The sequence below is a fragment of the Poecilia formosa genome, unplaced genomic scaffold (assembly GCF_000485575.1).
Source record: "Poecilia formosa unplaced genomic scaffold, Poecilia_formosa-5.1.2 Scaffold429, whole genome shotgun sequence".
NCBI classification, from domain to species: Eukaryota; Metazoa; Chordata; class Actinopteri; order Cyprinodontiformes; family Poeciliidae; genus Poecilia; species Poecilia formosa.
In genome coordinates this window covers 48,626-73,147 of record NW_006800368.1, presented here as the reverse complement: position 1 = coordinate 73,147, position 24,522 = coordinate 48,626, and the positions used below count along the sequence as shown (strand labels likewise).

At 37.6% G+C, this 24,522-nt stretch overlaps 2 protein-coding genes across 4 annotated transcripts in view; one reads left to right on the top strand and one right to left on the bottom strand.

The window, feature by feature from the left end:
- The window catches only part of cog5 (component of oligomeric golgi complex 5), an 82,480-nt gene that overhangs the window by 46,636 nt on the left and 11,322 nt on the right, over positions 1–24,522 (bottom strand). Inside the window, exons 6-8 of the mRNA XM_016663561.1 lie at positions 21,760–21,765; positions 10,910–10,945; positions 3,901–4,031 (exon numbers count right to left, since the gene is read on the bottom strand). Coding sequence (XP_016519047.1) covers positions 3,901–4,031; positions 10,910–10,945; positions 21,760–21,765 — 173 coding nt within the window. The remainder of the gene's footprint in view (positions 1–3,900; positions 4,032–10,909; positions 10,946–21,759; positions 21,766–24,522) is intronic.
- On the top strand, positions 10,866–21,215 carry LOC103155449 (probable G-protein coupled receptor 22). 3 transcript variants are annotated; one of them, XM_016663573.1, is made up of 5 exons: positions 10,866–11,138; positions 12,559–13,115; positions 16,667–16,811; positions 17,447–17,593; positions 19,558–21,215. In XM_016663573.1, exons 3-5 carry the CDS (start codon positions 16,689–16,691, stop codon positions 20,608–20,610), a joined length of 1,323 nt encoding a protein of 440 aa, XP_016519059.1. In that variant the 5' UTR covers positions 10,866–11,138; positions 12,559–13,115; positions 16,667–16,688; the 3' UTR covers positions 20,611–21,215. The 3 variants fall into 3 exon arrangements, with proteins under 3 accessions (XP_016519059.1, XP_007577197.1, XP_016519060.1); XM_007577135.2 differs by having other exon boundaries at positions 10,867–11,138; positions 12,559–13,357; XM_016663574.1 differs by lacking the exon at positions 17,447–17,593 and having other exon boundaries at positions 10,867–11,138; positions 12,559–13,357.

Here is a 24,522-nt window from a genome sequence, read left to right as displayed (position 1 = left end):
CAATTATATCAATCATAACTGTTATTCTCTCTAGTGATTTTGTCAGTTTCTTGTGGTGCAGCTCTGTGCTGCCTTCAGGAGAATGGAACGTCAGAATATCAGCTATAAAATTTCTCCCACATGGCATTTACCATGCAAACCAGAGCTTTCAGTGGAAAAACAGAAATTCCAGATCCTTTGAATGCCATAGAAATATGGGACAGAATCGTGGATTATATCTTTATCTGGACATTACTATTAATTTATAGATTAATAGTTTTACTGGACAGAAATTACAAAGAATAAAGCTGGTTCTTAATACAATCCTAATGAGTCAAATTGAAAATGTCATGGAGTCACTTAATAGCCTCATGACATGAAAATACTGAAGAAATAAATATTTAAATAATAAATAATTAAAAACATGAATAAGTGATACGTTTCTTACTGTTATTGTCTGTTAAACTATTTTATTCTCAGTAGTAGATATGGTCTCAACAAACCCATGACATTTCAACAATATTATTTAACCTTTTATCTGAAAATGGTGTCTGTTTGTTCTTGACAAACAGTCCTCTGAAATAATTATTGATCAAAAGGTCTTGCCATACCAGTTTATTCCTCTGTATTAAATTTAGTTTCTTAGTTTATTCTTGCATTTTGTTCTTCATTTCCATTAAGTTTCCTTTGATTAGTATTATCTTCTCTTGGTTTATTGCTATGTCCACCTTAGTTTCTTTCCTGTTACTAGTTTTATTTTATTGTTTATTGACCCTCACCATCAGTAATCTTCACTCATCATGTCGTTCATCTGCTGCGCTGCCTAATTCTCATGTGATTCATCAGATTTGCCACTATAAGCTCTTGATTTTTCACTGTTCAACGCCGGATTCTCTGATCCTGATTCACATCAAAGTTCGTTGCTCCATTCTACGTCCCGGTTTTCCTGCAATGTGCGCGTTTTTTTTTCTTCTTTTTTTTTTTTTTTTTGCTTGTTTGTTTTTTTTTGTTTGTTTTTACCACATACGGTGCGGGTAGCGTATCGATGGAGAAATGCAGACTGGCATAAACCTTTTAAAACAACAGAAAAAAATCCCGGTATAATGATTATTAAAATTTAAAAGTGCTGGTACTACGGTTACATACCGGACCACTTACGGTACCTGTGTAATTGTATAAAATGAACGGTCCCTATCGTGGTATCACCCATCAAAGGATTTCTTTATTTAAATGGGTTCATTTTTCTGAGTGATACAAAGTGAGGGTATCATGATTTTAGTCATTACATGTTTATCAGAGCGATATTCCATTGTCCTTCCATGTGCAGCATTCAGATTAACATTAAAACACTTTGTAATATAAATTGCTGCTTTGACATGATCACAGCACTGACAAAACATATGTACAAAACCCCTCAATAAAACATAAAATATTTGAAAATCAGACACCAGACAAGTGAATCACAGCAACATCATCAGCTGGTGTAACACTGAACTGATGTGGTGAAGCTACTAGTAGCAGGAGAAGCTAACAAACACTGAAGAGAAGAAGAGCTGCCATCGATACAGTTGCAGCCAGACATGTTGTAATTGTTTTAGTAAGTTGCTCAAAGTCTAAACTGGTACTGTTGAGCATTTAAGGTGTAAAGTTTACCTTGGAGCAAATGCCCCCCAGAGGAATCCCAGCACCCTGGTTTGGAAAGATTTCTGTCACCACCCTCTGTCGTCCTTTGAACGCCCCCTGGGGGGCGGTACCGCCCCCGTTGAGAAATGCTAGTCTAGACGTATTGAGATGACAACAAACAAGCAAGATTTTGATTTCTGGGTCAGCTGAACTCCCATCAACAGATGAGAGCGCTGAGGTGAAACTAACTCCCACAGAGACACAACCTAAATGCTCATGATACTCAGAGATGTCCCTTGACTAATGGGAGAAGTAGCCTCTGTGTGTATGGTCTGCATATATGCATGTGTTTCTCTTAAGTGTCATATCTGAACAAACATGACAGAGAACTCCTGAATCACAAAGTCTTCTGTGTGATTCAGGTATCTGAGGCTGGAGTTCCCAGTGGATAAAGAAAAGTCAATCAAAAAGAAGTATCAATGTTTTTACTACTTAGCAGACTTTCACCCACAGTAAAATCACACATAAGTGGATGCCTTGTCCTTTGTCTACTCCTTGATATTCTCAATTTCCCTTTCAATTCCTTTATAACTTTTTGAAGAAGTTACGTTTTATGGTTATATTCTCCTGAACATGACCATACGGTCATATTTATTTTATGATCATACACTCCTAAGACAAAAGGGATACTGTGAAAAGTTCTGATAGTTTGACTGGTGTATTACTTTAATATTTTAATTGCGTGGTACGTGAGTTTTGACTAGCGTTGCAGCAACAGTCACAGTACCGTTTCCTCATATCAGGGTGCCTGACCAGAGGAACCTACTCAGAAGTTTTCCCTTACTTGCCTGGAGCGCAACTGGGACTTAGTACAGAACTAGGGCAGAATGATAAACTCTAAGTCAGATGTTTTCTCTGCAGTCAAACCATTTCTGTGTTTGAGAGGAGGGGCTTTCCATACTACTGCTAAGACCATCAGGAAAGTAAATAAATGAAAAAGTTTTTTTGTAACTTAAATGTTGAAAAAAATATTTTTGCCCATAATTTGGTAGTTGCAGGAACCCATTCTGCATGCACACTCCTCCCTACCGTGGATCTGGGACAACTGAAGCATGTCAAGGATAAGAATAGGTTAATAATCATTATTTGACTGAGGGCAGTCAGATCAATTTATTGTGCTAAATTACAATTCTTGCTAAAAAAAAAAAAAAAAAAAGTGCACTTAGGGCATCAATGACGAAAGGGGCAGGAGCTCAAGCCCGTATCTCCCTCACCTATGCATTTGCATGCAGCACAATTTAAAAATTCATGTAATAATAACTTGAACCAGGTCGTGATCATTTACGTTTGGTACCTGCCTTTTTAACAAGTTCTTCCTTCGCGCTCTCAGCCACACTGCTTCTCGATTGCTCTGTTTTCATGCCAGATGTTACATCATCAACAAGCATTACCTCGGTTAGTTGGTAGACTACACATCTCTATTGTAGGCCAAATACCATATATATCGCACATTCCTAATCTTAACCAATAAATTAAAACCCTCACTTTGAAAGACTCAGTTGAAGGAGGTAGATAATAAGTAGATGTATTGAAATGTTTTCATTGCTTTGATTTTATGCATTTTAATATTGCTGAATGTGGACCTGCTCAACACCTGCACAGAGACTTGAGGACAAAAGCACAGCATGTCAGCAGCAACATGAACATTAAACAGCCTGTCTAACACACACTTTCCTTCATGGAAAGTGAGGGAAATCCCCATAAAAAGATTTAGAGCTCTATTGTACATTTACTTCACAAAGCACCAAGGAGCCCATGGTGTCCCTTTGCTTTAAGCAATAAAATACACAGACATTTCATTAAAAATATTCTTTGCAACAGCTAACTTTTATTCATTTAATACTTTCAAATATGAACCAAGCCTATGAGAATTTTAGTTTAAATGAATCAGCCGAAGGAGTTGAATAGAAGCCTTCACACCCAGATAGTAGAGACAGCAGCTGGGTGGGACGACAGGGCTGCTTGGGTGATTAGGTTGGCTTGTGCATTTACATGTGGGAGTTAACTCTCGTTAATATTCATCATTTCACAAAGTAAGCAAGTCACAAGACAATTTAAATGTTTTTTGATGTTTTCTTCACTTACTTTTACAAACACATTATTGGTGGATTCTTCCATGCTTTAGACCAGTGGTCCCCAAACTTTTTATAACCGTGGACCGGTCAAGACTTGGAAATTTTGTTGCGGCCACTGCTTTAGACATTGAACTTCTTAGAGGAGTATCACTTTATAAAGTACCTGGATCTCCATGCCCTGCTCCAGTAGTCTCTTGGCTTGGTTCTCTACTTCCAGCCTAGCTCTGCTGATCAGCAGCAGATCGTTCTCAATCACCTCTATACTGCTCAGATCCACACCTTGAGACAAGTAGTCTGGAATAGAAAAAAGAAAATAGTGATTAATTTGCACATTTTGGCATCTAAATGTGGTGAAGCAGAGTTTGGATTTAATAGAGAGAGGAAAGAAAGAAAGATGCAGAAGTTAATTGGACTATAACAAGTGCAGCAGCCAGCACAACTTATTTGTACACAGCCCTGCTTCATTCTATCAATCACACATCCCTGAAGATTTGCAGTTACAACAAAAAGAAGATGGAAGATGTTAAACAAAAGCTCTTCCTCTAATGGTGGTCTGAAAACGAAAGCAGTAAAATCTTGATTAAAATATCAGGTTCCCATCTACACTCTGTGGTGAAAACGACTTGTTCAATGAGGAGGCAGGCCGGATCCGGTATTGTTCAGGGGGCCGGACCAAATGAGGAGGCGGGCCGTAGTTTGGGGACCCCTGCTCTAGACAATCCTGGTGGTCAATCCTGGTCCTGGAGGGCTGGCATCCTGCAACTCTTAGACGTCTCCCTGGTCCAACACACTTGACTCCAACAGCTGAATCACCTCCTCCGTGCAGTCAGGTTCTCCAGAGTCCTGCTAACAAACTCATTATTTGACTCAGGTGTGTTGAAGTAGAGACACATCTAAAAGTTGCAGGAGACCGGCCCTCCAGGCCTGGAGTTGCCCACCCCTGCTCTACACTCATTAGTACCAAGCATCGTTTAACCCTGCATGAGCCTACCTGAGTGTCGTTGCTATGCCCATCAGTTTATGACCACTGTGGACCCATCTTCCGATACTTAATTCTAGTAGGACAATGCAACATGTCACAAAGTTCTGATTATATCTAGTACACAACAGTGAATTCACTGTAGTCCAGTGTTCTCCACACTCAACAGATCCAAGTACAAGGATCTGGATTTGGGATGTGGTGGAAGTGGGACTCCATATCATAAATGCACAGAAGACAGATCATCAACTGTGAGACAATATCATGTTAATATATGGAACAAGATGTCTGAGGAATGTATCTGACACTTTGTTGAATCTATATGATACAAAATTAAGGCAATTCTGCATGCAAGATGCGCCCAAACAGACACTAGGACAGTATACCTATTAAAATTATTTAAGTCTTTTGTTCAATTTCCTCTAAAGCTCTTTTCCTGGGGTGCTGTGGCACAGGGGCAAAGCACAACCCATGTATTGAGGCCTTAGTCCTCATGCCAGTGGTTGCAGGTTCGAGTCCCGGCCTGGTGACATTTGCCGCATGTCTTCCCCCTCTCTTTCCTCTCAAACTACTTTCAAATAAAGGCCACTAGAGCCAACAAAACCTTTAAAATATATATATATATATATATAAAAAGCTCTTTTCCTTGCTTTGTTTGAATGGGGCTTAATAAATAAACAAGGAAGAAGGTCCAGTTCATATCAGCCAGTCATTGTCTGTGGAGCAATTCCTCCTCCTAAAGTAGTATGTGGTGACAGTGGGAAGAACTAGTTTCCTTTTCACAGGAAGAAACCTTCAACTGAGCAGCCTATATTTTCTATACTTCAGGACTTGCTTTAATTAGGAACCTTTTACAGACCAGATCATTTATATAATGTAACAATGTAGGGTGCACTTTTTTATGCATTGGTAGTGTTTAAACCTTTCAAGAAAAAAAAAAAAAAACTTTACCCAGATTTGTAAAGGGACAGATTGAGAACCAGGCATTTATATCTTCAAACTGTAAAGTGTACTTGTACAAAAATGTTTAGTCGACTATTGTTCAAATTACACTCTGATACTTCATCAACACGTCTCCTTTGTAATTAAATTATCATATTTCATCCTGCTGACAGAGAAGATGACAGCAGGACAAGTCAGCTTGACAGATTTGTCAACAACACTTGTTTCAAAGAAGCACATAGCACTTCTGACAGCCTGTTAAACATTTCAACTGCTTTTTCCCCTGCATTGTTTCTCCACTCACTGTCACCCTAGTTTTATACCAGAGGAACATATACTGGCTCAACTTGCAGAAAAATGTTGCAGTGGACAATCAGTTGATTGTATTCCACCAGTATAATGAATTAAGTCCATTAAACAATGAGCATCTGAAAATGTAGCATCATAGACAAACTACTAAAATTAACATTGCTGCTGTTGTTAAACATTATGCTATTAGGTCTTTAACCAGAAAAGAGAGAAACCTGAATGTTCATGCAGCATTATATGAGGTGGTGTGTGTGAAGAGAGCAGGCCAGGCAGACCAGAACATGGACACACTGTTACAATGTGAATAACAGACAGTCAGCAACAAGCTGGTGAGTATTACTAATCTACAACCTTTTAGCCTTTTTTAAGAGTTATTTATTTGAAAGTTGTCAGACAGAAAAGTGAGATATGAAAGTAGGGGAAGACAAGCAGCAAAGATCATCAGGCCGGGACTCGAACCTGTGGCAGCCACATTGAGGACTAAGGCCTCCTTACATGGGACACGCTTTATCCCTGCACCACTGGCACACCCTAATCTGGCCTATTTTTAATGTTGGTGTAGTAGACTAAACTCGCAGCTGATGTGGTTCAGAAATACCACTGCTCTGTCCAAGACAAAGGGGTCCAGCTGTGATGTCAAACGTGGATTCTGGAGTCATCAGTGACTTTGTGTCTGTTTGCATGATTTATTTTTTTTTATCTGTAATAACGGTTTGAGATGATGTTTGTTGTGGGTTAATATAAAAGAAACTGAAGGGAGTCGAGTCAATCATGAAACTGGTTTGGCTATATACTGATATTTCTAAGTATACTGTATTATTGTACCCTCCCATTTCTGGCTTAGAGGAGAGTCTGGTTGCTACACAAACAGCTTTGTTCTTTCCTCTCCACCAGGTCGCTATTGTAACTAAGAATTTGTTCTTAACAACTCACTTGGTTACATAAAGGTTAGATAAAATAAAATAGTTGAGGTTTCAGCAGGTCAGATGGCTGAAATTAAAGTAGAAAACTGCCTCAGATTTAACTTTGCTGCATTAACATGACTTGTGCTCTATGGTAGCGTCATAGCACAGAATTTCACAAGAAAAAAGATTAAATCCAAATGAACCTCTCTCATCTGAAAATGTTTGACAGTACACTTGCCTACACTGCAAGTCAGAGAAAAAGATGAGAGGTTGGAAATACACAGAAGCAAAGCTCTGGTGTCCAAAAGTAATACACAGCACAGGACTAAAACTAATTCAATATCAGATTTAATATGAACAATAGGCATGGTTTAAAAAAAAATGAATAATCTGAGAATAGTACAGAATCTCAGAATCTGTACAACCTCTTATCATGATGGTCAAAAAGAAAATATGTTTGAAGTTTTCACTTAATAAATGATCTGTCCATTTAAAAAAAAATATATATATATATATGATTGATAATCTAACACATTCTACTCGTCTCTCTTGGAGAAAAACTGTTACAAATTCACACTCTTGTCTTGTTCTCTCTATTTTATTTTTATTGTTTTTAATTTGACTTCATGATTTTTCTAGGCAGGATAGTAACTGCTACAGTCTTTCTTGTCTTCTACTGATTGCTGCTGAACACCATCACTGTCAGTGCTAAGCAGGAACAAACCATTTCATGCAGATTCATGGGGGGAGTTCAGTACAAACATGGAGGTGTGGTTTTTGGTCTGGGAGGGATAACATTTAATTTTTCCTGCTAAAAACAATTTTAGAAATCACAATAACAGGGCCGCAACTGACAGGGCCGCAATTTTTTATATATATATATATATGATTGATAATCTAACACAGTCTACTCATCTCTCTTGGAGGAAAACTGTGTTACAAATTCACACTCTTGTCTTTTTCTCTCTCTTATCTATTTTATATTTTTTTTTTTAAATTTGACTTCATGATGTTTCTAGGCAGGATAGTAACTGCTACAGTCTTTCTTGTCTTCTACTGATTGCTGCTGAACACCATCACTGTCAGTGCTAAGCAGGAACAAACCATTTCATGCAGATTCATGGGGGGAGTTCAGTACAAATATGGAGGTGTGGTTTCTGGTCTGGGAGGGATAACATTTAATTTTTACTGCTAAAAACAATTTTAAAAATCACAATAACAGGGCCGCAACTGACAGGGCCGCAATATTTTATATATATATTTCTGTAAAAAAATAAATAAAATAAATAATAATAATAATAATAATACTTTATTGTGCGGGGGCCCCTGTTGGTCAAGGGCCCTTGGAATTGTCATAACTTTTCCCCTCTATAAGATGCCCCTGGAATACCATGCAAATGTTTCAGTAATTTTTTTTCCAAGAAAGTACACTCATTAAAGATTCCTTCCACACAGTTATGGGCCTAAGCATTTACTTTTATTTTGATGGTTCAGACTTGCAGCTAATGAAAACTGGCCAATGGACTACTTGACAACAGTCCTGAGATTCTCTGTGTGGTTTAGGTCAACCCAGTTTCTGGCATTACCATTGGTGACTAAAGCAGGCACTAGTACTTTTGGCACTACGGGTTGGTACCTAAACCTTCTGTAAAATGAAATCAACACCTCCATAAAGCTTGTCAGAAGATGAAAGAATTGACCACCACAAATAATTCAGAATGAACAGACAACAAAAGAACCTAAAGTTGTCTTACATTAAATAGTTTGATGTTTTTTTGTTGTTGTTGTTTTTTTTTTGCTAATTGTAGGATCTGAATTGATTCTTTTTACATTTCAGGTCTATAGTACACCTACAAAGGAAGAAAGATGTATTATTCTTATTACACAGGTGAAGGACTTAATTATTGTGCAGATTCAAAAGCAATCTGTCCAAAACTACTGGCTGTTTACCAAGCCTAGCAGAAATAAAGATGGAACAGCTGAGCTCTGTGAAGAAGTCTTTGTGTGAGTTGGTCTTTTCTGATTTGTGTCATAATGTGCTCACTGATCACAGTGCTGTGCATAGTCATGCACACCAAAAGGAGACCTCTGGTTATGAGGAGACATTTCCCAGGGGATAGGCAGAGCTCTGGCACAGATGTGCCCTGCTCTAGGTAGTAAAGGAACGAATCGAGAATGCAGTGACTCAGATTACCAATAATCTCAGTCTCTCATATACACTGGCAAGCTTCAAATTAGCAGGAGAGGAAGAAAGTCCTTGTCCACCTGCAGGATAATCTCAGTGGTAAAATTATTTTTAGTAGCATTATTAGTTATCAGTCAGTCAAAGGGTACAAGTCTCTGAACAGCTGAATGTTCCTAGTGTAGTTTGCCTTGTGGTCCGAAAGAGGACAATTCTACACTTGGCAAGAAATAGTCCCGCTTTTCCAAGGAAGCACTGAACTAATCAGGAGAACAAAAATCAGTGGCACGATGGCTAAAAAATCCAAAAGACACTTAAAAAAATGAGTAGAAAATAATAGACCTGTAGCAACTTAAGATGTTTGCTAACATTTAGAATTGGAAATAACACATTTGGCAGTAGTAACCCAATTTATATGATACGTTAGTAATATATCAATAATGTGTTATACAACCACATGGAAGACCTGGAGGTCTTCCATCTGCCACCATCAAAGTTCCAATCTTAACACACTCTCCACTCCTATGAAGAGTGTTGTAGTACCAAATTGTAAGGTGGCTCCTTGACTGATGCTTCACTTAATTGACATCTGCAGATTCTGGAACCCAAAGTAACATTTTGCAAAAACTAGACAGAAATAAGAAGAAATACACTAAACAGTCTGCTGGGATGAGAGATGCGATGATCAATTACTGCTTTTCTTTGAGGTCTAACCTGCTGATTCCACTTTTTCATTCTCAAGACTGAAGATGCAACACAAAATAAATCAGAATCTACATAGAATTAAATGCTACAACAAAGACTAACAAGAGAAAATAAGACATCATAAAATTATTTAAGAGTGGCTTAAGATGAGAGGCAGAGTGAGCACCCCACATACAGAGTCTGTGGTTCAGTTCCTGACTCTAGGATCTTTGTTTCATCTCTTTCCCCCTTTTCTTTCCACCCATTTCCTGTATGGTGACTACTAATAGAGGTCTGTAGTGCTGAAAAAAAAATCTAAAAAGAAGATTGACATAAGAGTAGCTGTGACCCTCTTCAGTTAACCAGTTTCAGTAGACTTTTAAATGTATGAATGTATAAATGTATGAATTCTGGGACTCAGGTATATTTTTAAGATGCAATGGAATGTCACAGAATGTTGAATAAACTACTTATAATATTAATTTCTTTGAACAATTTAAGCTGTATGTGTTGTTTATTGCAAGCACCTGAACAATTTATTTTCCTGTTTTTCACACACAGAGAAAAATGAATTCTGGAGGACAACAGAAGGGCTCTAATCTAAATCCTGATCTATCAGTCTGTGTTTGCTTAGCCTGGCTGTGCCATTGTTGCCATGCCAATGCCAAGCACCCCTAATTAGTCCACTGACAAGCTTCACTCCAAATACACTCGGCAGGCAATAAGGACAACTTTAACTGCTCAAATGGTAGCCAGATTGGAGCAATCAGGCATGCACCATCCGGCAGGTGCTATGCAAACACAAACGGTGGAGGAGTGGCCAAAGTCCTGACAGAATGCATATGGTCATTACAACTGCCATAGACACCATTTATGTCAGATGTTTTAAATCAAGTCATATAAATGTAATTTGATATTACTATAGAAAAACTAAAAAACAACGGGTGGATTGGATGCAGTGATGAAGACAATCCAGAAAGCCCTGAATAAAAAATTTATAGGAGTATAAAAATGAGCTAAATCTGCTCTGAGACCAAATAGTCAAGCGTATAGGTATAGAGGAGAAAACAGAAAAAGATTGCTAGAGATGGCCAATAGAGGAGGTGATAGATGAGTGGGGAGTGCTGCTGGAGGCAGGAAAAGCATGACATAGAGACAGACGGAAAGAAACACAGCAGAGAGGAGAGGAGAGGAAGAGCAGCAGCGTCTCCACCGTTTGCTCTAGCCTCTCTTGCTGTACACCTTCTTCTCTTTAATTTTACATTCTGAAGGGATTCAACAGCGTACCACAGACGATTCACTGAAGGGGAAACAAGCTAAAGCTCACCATTACCTTTGAGCAGCAGGATATCTTTGGTGACAGATGACAAAGCTTCACACAGAAAGATCGTACTTCTCAGGTAAACTAACGCTTGACAATTACAAGAACGCTGTTGCTGGTTTGCATGTGTGGCAAGAAGCTATTGCAAAAATATATGTTAATCAAAAACACATGTTGGCAGGTTGGACATTTGAACCAGGTTTTTACACAATGATTATTTAACCAAAAGAGCAATTGAACAAGATAATTCCCAACACAGTCAAGTCTCACAGAGACAACCTCTCGGACTCGGACCACTCACAGTGCTGGAAACTAAACATGCTAAAGCAGTCCTTACTGCTGGTGAGCTAAACAAATGCTTTGTGTCAAAAATAATATATTCAACAGCTGGAGAAACTATTGCTTCAATTTCAGTTTAGAGTTCTAACACCGGGTGCTGTAAAAGTCAGCTTTTTTCCACAGTTCTATTAAGTGCCTCAAAACAAAGAACCCCATCATTTTTATTCATCAACCAACAGCATGGACTTTGATTCACTTTTACTGTCACACACTGTGCAACATTAAAAAAGTTACATTAAAGATAAGCTTAAATAAAAGTTACATTAAATGCCAATGATAGGGAAAGTGCCCTATTGACTTGCACTAGTTTTTTTTTTGTTTTTTTTTCTCATTTAGTATTAAATTTATTAGCCACAAAATATTAGCTAGGCCTACTATTGGCTCTGTAGCAGCTAACTGTGTTAAAGCTTCCCTGGATAAGAGGTCCTGTGGGTCGAATTTCAGCTGCTTACCTCCACTCGTCCCATTCTTCTGTCTCCCACAACCTGAACTTGGGAGGTAGAATCCTATCCCAGAGATGGCCGTCCTTATTGTCACTACCTGGGATAACTTGGATTTAGTATGGAAACTATGGACCACACAAGCTGAGATGCTACACAATTCAAATCCTACACCTATTAAAACATTTTGATCGACTGCTTTGGAATGCATTTAAAGTCATTTAAATAAAAAATAAAAGATCTATTAGGTCACCCCAAAAGAAAGAAATATTTCAGATTTTCACATTTATTCCAGTTTATACCTTATACCCACATTTTTATTAGGGAATGTAGTAAATGCTTAAAAATAAAAGAAAATGTATAAATATAGTGATTCTGAGCAATAAAAAAGGTCATATTTAAATGTTTAAGCTAGTCAGTAAATGTATAATACACTCCTCTGAGACAGTCTGCAGACAAGTAGTTCACAGTTTTCGCTGCTCATTTGCTGAACAACATATGATGAGAAGCATCAAAGACTCAGAGCAGGACAACTAAAACTGATTAAACGGACACTCTTCATACACACAAACAACTCTGTAACCATTCACAGGCAGGCATCTAAGTATCAGGGGATGATGGCTGAGCTTTAATTGGACTATGTGATCCAACAGCCAGACCACAGGATAATAATCTATTTCAAGGTGACCCAGAGATTTCGTTCTTTCCTTGTCTCCACAGAATCTGAATGGGAGCAGAAGATAATCTCAGGGGAAGTGATGACTGGGGAACATGCCTGTTCTCTGCCTCCCTCACAGCCACTTCAACCATTTATAAAGTATTAAGGATGTCCAGAATGAAGGGCACTGGAGACTTGAATGTTGTAAAAGGTCTTACCATGACGTACATCAGGATATCTAGCCATTGGTTCCACGTTTGGACTTAAGGGATTTGAAGAGGAAATTGCTTTGAGCTCACTGGAGAAACCACACAAAGTTGCATTCCTTCTCTGTGGTAGTTTTTCTTGTAATTTTTTTCTCTCTGTGTTCTCTGGAATTTTTTACACTTGAAAGAGGTGAATATAAGGATCTCCAGATAGACGACTCTGAAAGTGTGGAAACATTCCATGGATAATAGTGATTGGTAGAGCGAAGAAGGACTGTTAAGAAGCTGTCATTATTTTGCCCTGGAGATGACAACAGTTCAAGCACAAAGGCACAATGACAAGATTGAGCTTTGTATGAAAGAAACCATTGATCTTAGTGCACCACACTGATGCTGCAAGGCACGAGGGGTGGGTGAGTGCTGCTTCTGCTTGCACTTGAACATCTATTATCCCTAATCGTAAAGATCACTAAAACACTTCTGGATTTTTAGTAATTATATTAAGCTGATAAAGAAAGGCCATTGTAAATCCAAGTGGCATGATGGGAAGTGACCTCATAAAGTCTCAACATAGTGGGATGACGTGACATACTCCAGTAGGATCCTTGTAGCAACTGTGACAGCTGAGTCGAGAGGACAGTAATGGGAGGGATCGGTGAGTCAAAGCCTGATATCACACCTGTGTTTACTTGTCTTCAGTTCAAACCACAAGAGAACCAAGGTTTCCTCATAGTGTGTTCCGGTGTCTGACTTACTGATTCAGCAGAAAAACCAGGACACTGCAAAGATGTCAAATAATAATAATAATTATAATTATAATAATAATTGTTCACATTTTCCAAGTATAAAGGGTCAAAATGTGGTGGAGAATATTTCTGATGCATGAAAAGGTTTTAAATTAAATTTCAAATTAATGTGGGAAAACCCTTTGTTTTTTTCAGAAAGTCAAAGTCTACAGCCTGATTCAAATTATTCAAAGTTTTCTTTGGACAGGTTAACCCTAATTTATTCATACCCCTGGTGGACTGGCATTTTTACCGTTTACTCTAGAAACAGATTTTTGGTGATGAGCTCCAACTTGCAGGTTGGAAGACCTCCCTGCCATCACTTCAGTCTTTAGGTCCCTTCACAGATTCTACATTAGACTCAGGTCTCCCTGTTAGAAAAGAAAATGTTGGTAAAATAAAAAAAGATTAACAATTTTTGGTGTTTAATTGTAGACACATGACAGATAAAACTTGTCTTGTGACTAAATATTGCTTTCAAAGACTTAATTTTATACTTATTTTACAATAAGTTGCTAAGTTGCTATTACTAGCAACATGAAAATTTGATTTTATTTATGCACTATGTGGATGGTTTTTGAGATGGAGTTCTGTGGGAAACTTATCAAGTAGATATCTTGCCTGTATTAAATATCAGATTACATAATCAACCTTAAGTAAATAACACTTCAAATTCACTTTCTTATAAAATGGGCACTAAGCATACAAAAAAGGAGCACCAGCAAAACCAGGCTGCCATGGATTTTTTTTAGATGCTTCGTGAACAATTTCAATGATTATCACAATAGATAGACAATTCAGATAGATGAACAATTCAGATTACAAAACTGAAGGACCCATTTAAAATAATCTATAACTATCAAGATATATTTTAAAAATCTAAATACATAAATTTCCTTTACCAGACATGAGGAAACAAGAAGAAAAAAATCTTAATAGTGCCATTCATATTGAATTCATTTTAGTAAGACTACAAAAGTATTATTCAACTTTAGTATAAATTAATTCAAACAGCATTTAGAACACTGGGTGCTGCTTCTTTGACTTGTAAAACTGATCTACTGGTTGCTCCAAATAGTTAATTAGTGCTTCCAAATATAGTCTGATATGTCATATTATTGTCACAATGGCATACCCTATGTCTGTCATATTGCATTATAAAGGCAATCTTTATTGTCATTATAGTAATTTTTTAGACAATAATTAAACGGAAATCGTTTTTCCCCAGCACCACTACCCACTGATATTACTTAATCCTGGGTACTATGTAGACGCCCGTCAGCCCTGTGAGAAACTGCTGTACGGTCAGTAGCCTGACCTGATTTCCAATTGAGCTAATCCTTATCTGAACACATGTGGCCCTCAGGCTATTATGTTTTAACTCAAAATGAGTTACCTAAACCTGAAACAAGTGAAAATGATAAAAAATTGTGAAGTCAGGACACGCACTTCATCCAAACACAGCCAAAACTGAACATTACATCCTTCATCACAAAATAGAGGTGGAATAAATTTTCATATTATGCACACTTTAAATATGTGGCATAACTAAATTACACAAAATCTCATTATATTTCCTCATATTTAGGAATATGAGGAATAAAACATATGTGTTTTTTAAAATGCCATAGCAATCAACATTGAAAACAAGGTTCAAGGTTTCCCCCAGAAAACTTGCTCTTTATGTTTTTCCTCCAAAGTAGCCAGACCTGTGCCTGTTATTTTTGTTTGATTGCAGTCATTGAACTGTTAAAATGACCATTAGTTGAATATCAGGCAAAATCTAAAAAAAGGTATTACGGTTATACAAGGGATTTATGAGTAAAAAAACATATTCAACTTCATATGTGAAAACAAAATAGGAAAAGGAAAGTAAAATGGAAATCACAGAAGAATGGAACAGTTAATTTGTGACAGTTTGGAGATGTACCGATTCGTACTCATGGAGAGAATTTAACTGGACATGCCTGATTAGATTTTTTATAACACCAAAACAGAAAATTTATTGTACCAGGGCAGAGCCTAAATGCTGGAGGCAATGTGGAAACACAGAACCCAACCACTGGCATATATTCTGGGACTGTACAATTATAAGACACTGTTGGATAGAAATACACAAAACTATTGAAAATATCTAGAATATAAGAATACCTTTTAAATTTGCTATCTTTATTCTAGGTGACACAGAATCCCTGCCTGACAATGCAAAATATCTGTTTCAAATACTAATTACAGCCTGTGAAAAACCTGTCACCAGATGCTGGCTCCTCCCTTTAGGAGAATGGGATAGAGTGTTAATGAAATCTATCAGATGAAAAGATTAACATTTTTAATTCGTTTTCAACTGAACAAGTTTATACTATCTTGTGGTCCAAATGGGTGTCCTACGTCAACAAATCACAATATGCAAGAATACTAGATTATTGAGAATTAAAAAAGAGAGGGTTCATTCTTCAGAGTGTGTTTATTTGCTATATAATTTACTTATTGTTATAAACATAAAAGTAACGTTTTTCCAAAATAATACTCCCTTGTTCCATCTTTTTTTGTTTTTGTAAATGGAAATGTAAAGAGAAGGAATTATGTATCTGATCATAGACTGAAATTGTGCTCTTGTAATCTTCTCAATACCTCTAAAATAAAGAATAATAAATAAATAAAAACATAAAAAACATTTTTTTTAAATGACCATTAGTTGTGCTGTGCATTGTTGAAATATTCAGACAGCATCACATCTAAAACATCTAGCTGATAAAAATGATGTGAAAGTTATGTTTAAATAAAATGTAAAAAGTATGTAGTAAAAACATGCCCAGAGAGATACGTGATTTCTCACCGCTGTAAGAACACCTTACAACGTTTTGGGTTTTTGACACAACTACATTTGTGTGGGGGGAACTAATGAGAGAGGAGCAATGATGCCTTTGTGACTGTCTATTGGGAGCAAATAACCTCAAGAGACAATTTAACGTAGGTTATGAAGTGGGGACACAACATTGATTCCCTCTTTAAGCTAAGGAGCTATAGTTATGTTAGGAATAGAAAAGATAACTAGTTTAATACAAGTAGCTGTGACCCTGAAACAGGGTTTTTTTCTCTGTACATCACCAGAGAAAAAAGTCATGTACAGTTTTTCCACATCTAATCAAAGCATTATTTGTGTGCAAACCTCTCTCCAGGTGACTTCTTACTGGCAGGACAATGCACACAGCTGCAGTCCTAATCTCTGTCGCTACAATGAGCAACATGACTGTGCACGACACACCTAACCTCCATGACCTTGACCGAACTTCGTCTGAGGCCATTTATCCAATCAGTTTCCAGGTATTCTTTTAGCTTGGCTAATGCAAAAGAGTTGAAGGAGAAATTCAATCAAATCTCAAAATGTTTTATGTTGCATGAATATTATTTAGTGAAACACTTCCATAAAACATTCCAAGGACCAATTTCTTTAAAACTTATTTTTAGCATTTTTGTCCAAAAATGCCAAAGTGGGATGATTCTGGCCCACCGTTACCTTTGCTTCTGTCCCGGGTTCATGACATGCACTGAGCCGTGGCCAGTCACTAAAGTTACTGTTCCACTAACAAGTTGGTTACTTGTTCGTGGAAATAGTAGAATAGGCCTTTTTAAAAAAAAAAAAAAAATGAAGAAATGCCAGAAGACTTTATGGGAATAAATGATATACAACCATACCAGCATGAACCCGAACCTGAACTGGATGCCCCTTGTCGTTTCATCTCATTTTCTGGCATCACAGAAAATACAGTATTATAAAATAGATTTTATAATACTGAATAAGAATATCTATATTTAAAAACACTTTTCAGTTCTCCTTTAAGCTTTTTCTCAGGAAACAATGTCCATATTAGCATGAGACTGCTCAGAGAACACAGTCATAGAAAAATTTAATACTGTACTTTTTCACAACACAAGATTTCTGTTATTTCTATTGGAAGGTTTCCTTGACAAGCTTTCTGGTTTTGGAGGTCGTGTTGGGCCTAAGCTCCAATCTTACGGTGCTGGTCCTCTACTGCATGAAACAGAACCTCATCAGCTCCGTTTCCAATATCATCACCATGAACCTGCATGTGGTGGATGTGTTGGTGAGTTCTCACTTCCACTAGTTTATACCTTTTATGTTTTTGCATTAACCTCAATGGTTGAAGATTAAAATTTCAGCTGCTACCCTATCCCCCTTCACAACAAAATCATTATCACTTCCTTCTATATTACATTGTCAAATCATCTCTCCATCTCATCGGCTATGTTAAATAAACTTTTGAATTTAGTTAACTTCAGTGCAAAATTAAATTTCCTTCAAATCCTGCTGTAGAGATATACCAAAATGTATTTACCACCCACTTAATTAGGGTTGCCTGTCCACATATGTTAAAGACAACTTGTTCAAGTAATCACATAACACTTATATAGTGTATTTCTGGACACTCAAATATGCTTTACAATGAAATCAGTCATTCTCATTTATGCAGCATCATTCACACACTGATGCTAGTAAGTTACAAGATTGTAGGCACAGTTATGATGACCACTACCAGCATTCAAGGTAGTTGAAGTGTCTTGCCCAACACAACACAGACAGAGACTGGCAAAGCATGGACTCGAACTAGCAACCCACCATTGCCTCTACAAAGTACAAAGTAAGTCAAAAACAGTATCTGAAGTAATAGTCAGTAATAGATTGAGTCGCAATTTTTGATATTTGTATCATGGAGGTGCGCGCTCACCTCCATGTTAACAGGCCACATTAACAGTAACGGAAGATTAAATATATAAATAAATAAATAAAGGGGCACCTTATTACATTTAGAACAATAGGTGCCTCTAGGCATTGCATGGGAGGCAAAAGTGCAAAGCAAAGTAATCCACTCACATTCCAAGGCAAAGCCTGCCATTGCTATGACCTGCCATAGGAATGGCAGGCCCCGATTAACATAGTTGCAACAAGGATATGTGGGGTATGATATCAAAAAAAAAAAAAAAAAGCTAAATAAAAGCAGAATAACACACCAGGTGGAAAAATACTGCCTGGTCTGATGAGTCTTCAATTCTCCTGCAACACAATCAGAATTACGAAAAAAGATGAAAGCATGGATCCCTCCTACATTGTGAGAGGGATATTTTATTGGTGCACTTTAAGCGTCTTAGACTAAAGCCTAAAGTGCTAAATAAGCATTTTTTAAACCCCATCGCTTTCCTGAGTATTATCATCAATATGAACCTTGTACTAGAAAGGTGTACCCAATGAATTGGCTGATGAACGCATGTTTCTTTGGACAAATACCCAACTCATTAATCATACCAATTTTGTAAAATGGCTGAAAAGGCAGCTGAACCTGATTCACTGAAGAGAAACATACAACTGCAAATTAAGCTATAAATAGGAGGAAAGCAGCTTCACAAGCCATTCATTTATTGTTTTTATATTCATTAATCAGTGACACTATGGATTTTTTTTAATGAAACGGAGTGGGGAGAATAGACCTGATGATCACTGACGTAGGCTGATGACGGGAAAAGTGGACAATTCTGATTGATTGTTTCTGTAACACAAGAATCTAGTTTATCCAATCTTTACTGCTTATGTATAGCTAATACATACATAAGCAGGTATTTTGAGCACCTGCAAAATACAATGATTAGCATATAACTAATAACCTTTCCAGATAGTTTCATTTCTTCCAAAGCCCCTCTTATTAGGCAGTTTTGGCTCAGGATGTCAGATTTCGTCATGTAATTAGTGGGTTGCTTGTTCAAACCTTTGGCAAGACACTTCACCTCCAGGTGCCGGTCAGCCACCTCTTTTCTGTCAGTCTGCCCCTGTGGATACAATGTAACCTACCTCTATCAGCATGTGAATGTGTGTATGAATGGGTGCATGACTGATAGTAGTGTAAGGCACTTTAAAAGTCCTAGGACTTGATAAAGTGCTATACAATTGCAGGCCATTTACTTTTTGTTATTATTTCTGGTACCACTGTTTTTAACAAACCTGAGATTAAAAAACTGTTATATTTAGAATGTAACATGAATTCCTTTCCTATTCCAGGTGTGTGTAGGCTGTATTCCGCTGACAACTGTAGTCATCCTACTTCCTTTGGAAACAGACACAGCCTTGATCAGCTGCTTCCATGAGGCCTGTGTGTCTTTTGCAAGTGTGGCTACTGCTGCAAATGTCCTGGCCATCACTGTGGACCGTTATGATATCTCAGTTCGACCAGCAAACCGTGTGCTAACAATGGGTCGAGCTGTGGCTCTGCTGGGATCCATCTGGGCTCTATCCTTTTTCAGTTTTTTTGTTCCATTCATGGAAGTGGGTTTCTTCATCAGATCTGGTACATATTTTGTAAATCAGACTGCAATAATGAAAGTCTCTCAGATGAATGAATATTACTCAGAGCTAGGCTTATATTACCACCTGCTAGCACAGATCCCCATATTCTTTTTCACAGCTGTGGTAATGCTGGTAACTTACTACAAGATCCTTCAAGCACTTAACATTCGCATTGGAACACGCTTTCAACACAACTTACCCAAGAAAAAGCAAAAGAGCAAAAACAACATATCTTTGAGCACTGCCACACAAGCAGAGTCTACAGAAGCTTCACAGAGCAGCACCGCAGGCAAGGGTAGTGGAAATGCACCTTTAGGCATGCGGACATCCGTATCTGTCATAATTGCACTAAGAAGAGCGGTGAAGCGCCATCGAGAGAGAAGGGAAAGACAGAAACGAGTTTTTAAGATGTCTCTTCTGATCATCTCTACATTCCTTCTGTGCTGGACCCCAATAACTGTCCTTAACACAATCATACTCAGTAATGGTCCCAGTGACCTCACTGTACGCCTTCGGCTTGGTTTTCTGGTAATGGCATACGGAACCACCATCTTTCATCCTCTCCTATATGCCTTCACTCGGCAAAAGTTCCAGAAAGTTCTCAAAAGTAAGATGAAAAAGAGGGTGGTGTCTGTAGTGGAAGCAGAACCAACACCAAACAATGTGGTCATCCATAACTCCTGGATTGACCCCAGGAGAAACAAAAAGGTCACGTTCAAGGAGACTGAGGCCAGACAAAAGTGTCTTTGCTCAGAGGAAGCAGAGTGACAGACTTAACTCATGTAAATATGTCAAGAAAGCACACAGAAACGTGAATGAACTAAAACATATGGATGAGGAGCAGAAAGCAGAAAATGGTGGAAAAAAGAGTGGGAAGCAAAAATCTACTGAAAATGTTAGATGAAGCTGAAAATCAGGTTGACATACTGTATGAAGGATGAATGCTAAAATGATGGTATCATCATTGTTATGGAATTGTTATGACATGAACAAAGTTTCATCTTTGTAAGATGAAACTTGAGATAACACTTGTTAAAGGTTTTCTCTGAGAAAGAGACATGAGTTATACTAACGTAATGCTATTTATTATAGACTCCCAGAGACTGAAATAAAGGAAGTTACTGTTGCAAAATTGATTCAATCAGTAGCTCCTGTTGTTCAGTGTAATACAGTGTGAGACAAAGAGTCACATAACACTTGGTTTGTCACCATTTGTAATAAATACCCAAGGGCACAGTATTTGTCAGGATCGCGTTGTCTACAATTTTCTCCTGAGTGACTCAAAGTGACAATGCATCAGACAAATAAGCATTAAAACTTTCTGTACATCTACATTGTTCTTATCTTTTTATTTTTGTTTAATTATTTAAACAGTGGGAAGCTGAGCCAAGAAGATCAAGAATACAAGAAGACCCCATAATATGAAAGGATTGTGAAACTGACAGATGGTAATTGATAGTTTCTCAAGATGCAGGAAGTTTGGATACTTGTTACAGCTAGTAGAGACTCCCCTAGGACCTGTGGCAGATGCACAACTGTTTATTTAAGGTCTCTTAAAAAATGGGCCAGTTACCAGTAACAAGGTATAGAACTGTTTTAAATGGGACAAATGGAAAATACACTTTTTTAGCTCAAATACATTTTGTGTACTTGGACCCTCAGAAAAAGTTAGAAAATTTAGTCTCTCCCAGTGCTGCATAGATATCTTTATATTAAGCTTGGATAATATTTTTCAGTCATTCAATTTCCTCTATATCCCACTATGTTTATTGTTTTTTTGTTTGCTTTTCGTTTTTAATCTATAATGTCAGTATTTGCTGCACGAGTTCTAAACAAAATAATAGACTAATGAGATGAGATTCCACTTTGATTATTAAAGTTAAAGATTCTGCTTCCTCAGCAGAATCTCAGCAGAACCACAGGCTGATTTCCTTCATACCATGCTGTTATAATGCAGTAAATTAAGGAAAAGAAATTCAGACCAAGAACAGAGTGCATATACTATGTAGAACACAAACATACTGCTCAGTAGAATAACATTTCTGTATTAGAACTTCTCTGTTCTGTATCTACCAAATTACATCTATTTACATTTATTTGCAGGCCACAGGAAACACTGGAACTTGTGAACTGACGTTTTTGCTTCTAATAAGTAAGACTAGTGTGTTAAATAGATAACCAACAGCACTGACCTGAAAAACATAAATGGCAAAAGACCTACATCTGCATAGCCCTTTTTGGCAACACTTTATTTGAAAGGGTGTGCATAAGACTGACATGACACTGTCATAAAGATGACATAACATCTGTCATGAACATGAAGGAGTCTTTATGAATGTTGTCATGAAGTGTAATTTGGTAAATAATGTCACTTTTAATGCAAAGTTGCTCTAAAAGTTGCATTGAAAGTCCATTAAAAGTGCCAACTTTGCATTAAATTGTCATTATTTACAAAATCATACAAAGTTGGCACTTTGCATACTGGATGCAAAGTGCCAGGATGCTGAACCACTAAAGACACAATAGCCACTGTTGCCATCATCGTCCAATTTCTGCAATAAAATTGGATCTAGAGTTGGAGTCCTGCTTTATCATTAACACTTTTCCTCTACTGACTGTGAAGGTTGCACCACATGTAGATAATCAGTGTTAAAGACCAAGAATGTTTTAAATATTGCTTAAATCCTTGAAAGATCTTTCGAACAATTTTTAAGAGGGCATTACAGAGCTTTAGGTAAGAATCATCTCTGATCTGGGTATGTGCATGAGTAGAACATTAAACCATGAAATACAGTCAGGAAAATAAGTATTTGAACAGCCTTCGACTTTGCACGTTCTCCCACTTAGAAATCATGGAGGGGTTTGAAATTTCCATGTTAGGTACATGCCCACTGTGAGACACATAATCAAAAACAAAAAATCTGTAAATCACAATGTATGATTTTTTTAAATAATTTATTTGTGTATTTCTGCTGTAAATAAGAATTTGAACACCTGCCAATCAGCAAAAAATTCTGGCCCTCAACGACCTGTTAGCCCACATCTAAAAAGTCCACCTCTAGTCCACTTATTATTTTAAATGAAAAACACGTTAGCTGGATATAGAATCCTGTCCACCCCACACAATCAGTAAGATTCCAACTACTAACATGGCTAAGACCAAAGAGCTGACCAAAGACACCAGAAACAAAATTGTAGAGCTCCACAAGGATGGAAAAGGTTATGGGGCAATAGGCAAGCAGCTTGGTGAAAACAGATCAACTGTTGGAGCAATTATTAGAAAATGGAAGAAGTTAAACATGACTGTCAATCTCCCTCGCAAGATCTCACCTCGTGGCGTATCACTGATCTTAAGAAAGGGAAGGAGGTTGTTCCCCAAAATCTTGCAATACATGGCCCCGGTCACCCTCTCCTTAATACAGTGCAGTTGGCCTGTCCCATATGCAGAAAAACACCCCCAAAGCAGGATGTTTTCACCCCCATGCTTCACAGTAATAATGGTGTTTTTGGGATGGTACTTATTCTCTAAACATAGAGGATCTTTGGAATTAAGACCAAAAAGTTCTATTTTGGCCTCATCTGACCACATAACCTTCTGACCATATGATTCCTCTAGATCATCCAAATGGTCATGGTCAAACTTAAGATGGGCCTCGATGTGTGCTGATTTAAGCAGGGGAACCGTCTGTGCCATGCATGATTTTTAAACCATGATGTCTTAGTTTATTACCCACAGTAACCTTGGAAACAGTGATGCCAGCTCTCTTCAGGTCATTGACCAGCTCCTCCCGTGTAGTTCTGGGCTGATTCCTCACCTCAGTTAGAGCATTGAAGATGGGTCGTGGCTGGGTCTTCCAGAATGACAATGATCTGAAGCACACAGCCAGGATAACCAAGGAGTGGCTCCATAAGAAGCATAGCAAGGTTCTGGAGCAGCCTAGCCAGTCTCCAGACCTAAACCCAATAGAAAATCTTTGGAGGAGCTCAAACTCCATGTTTCTCAGTGACTTCCCACAAACATGGCTGATCTAGAGAAGATCTATGTAGAGTAATGGGCTAAAATTCCTGCTGCAGAGTGTGTAAACCTGGTGAACTACAGGAAATGATTGATCTTTGTAATCGCAAACAAAAGATGCAGTACCATTGATTTTCACAAGTATTTAAATACTTATTTGGACCAGTAACACACAAATTATTTAAAAAATCATACACCACAATTTCTGGATTTTCTTTTTTTTTTTAGATTATGTCTCACAGTGTACACGCACCTAAGATAAAAATTTAATGATTTCTAAGTGGGAGAACTTGCAAAGGCGCAGGGTGTTCAAATACTTATTTTCCTCACTTTTTCAATTTTAGGGAGAATCAAAGTGCTTCTGTGCTCTGGAGCACAACCTCACACATACTTTCATGCACACAGTTTTCTAATGATTATAAAAGGCTGATTGAATATAAACAGATATTTTAAAGTGTGCCTAAACAGAGTTTATCAAATATTCTAATGATATCCATGAACAAATGAAGATAAAACTGCACAAATGTTTGCAACAAAAACTTCAGATGAAGCATACCACAAGCACAAGTAAAAGAATGCATAACAGGATTTCCCCCAGAAAACTTGCTAAGCCCAGTGGTCGGGGGGTCGAGGCGGTCAACCGTGTTTTTGTATTAAAAGATGTT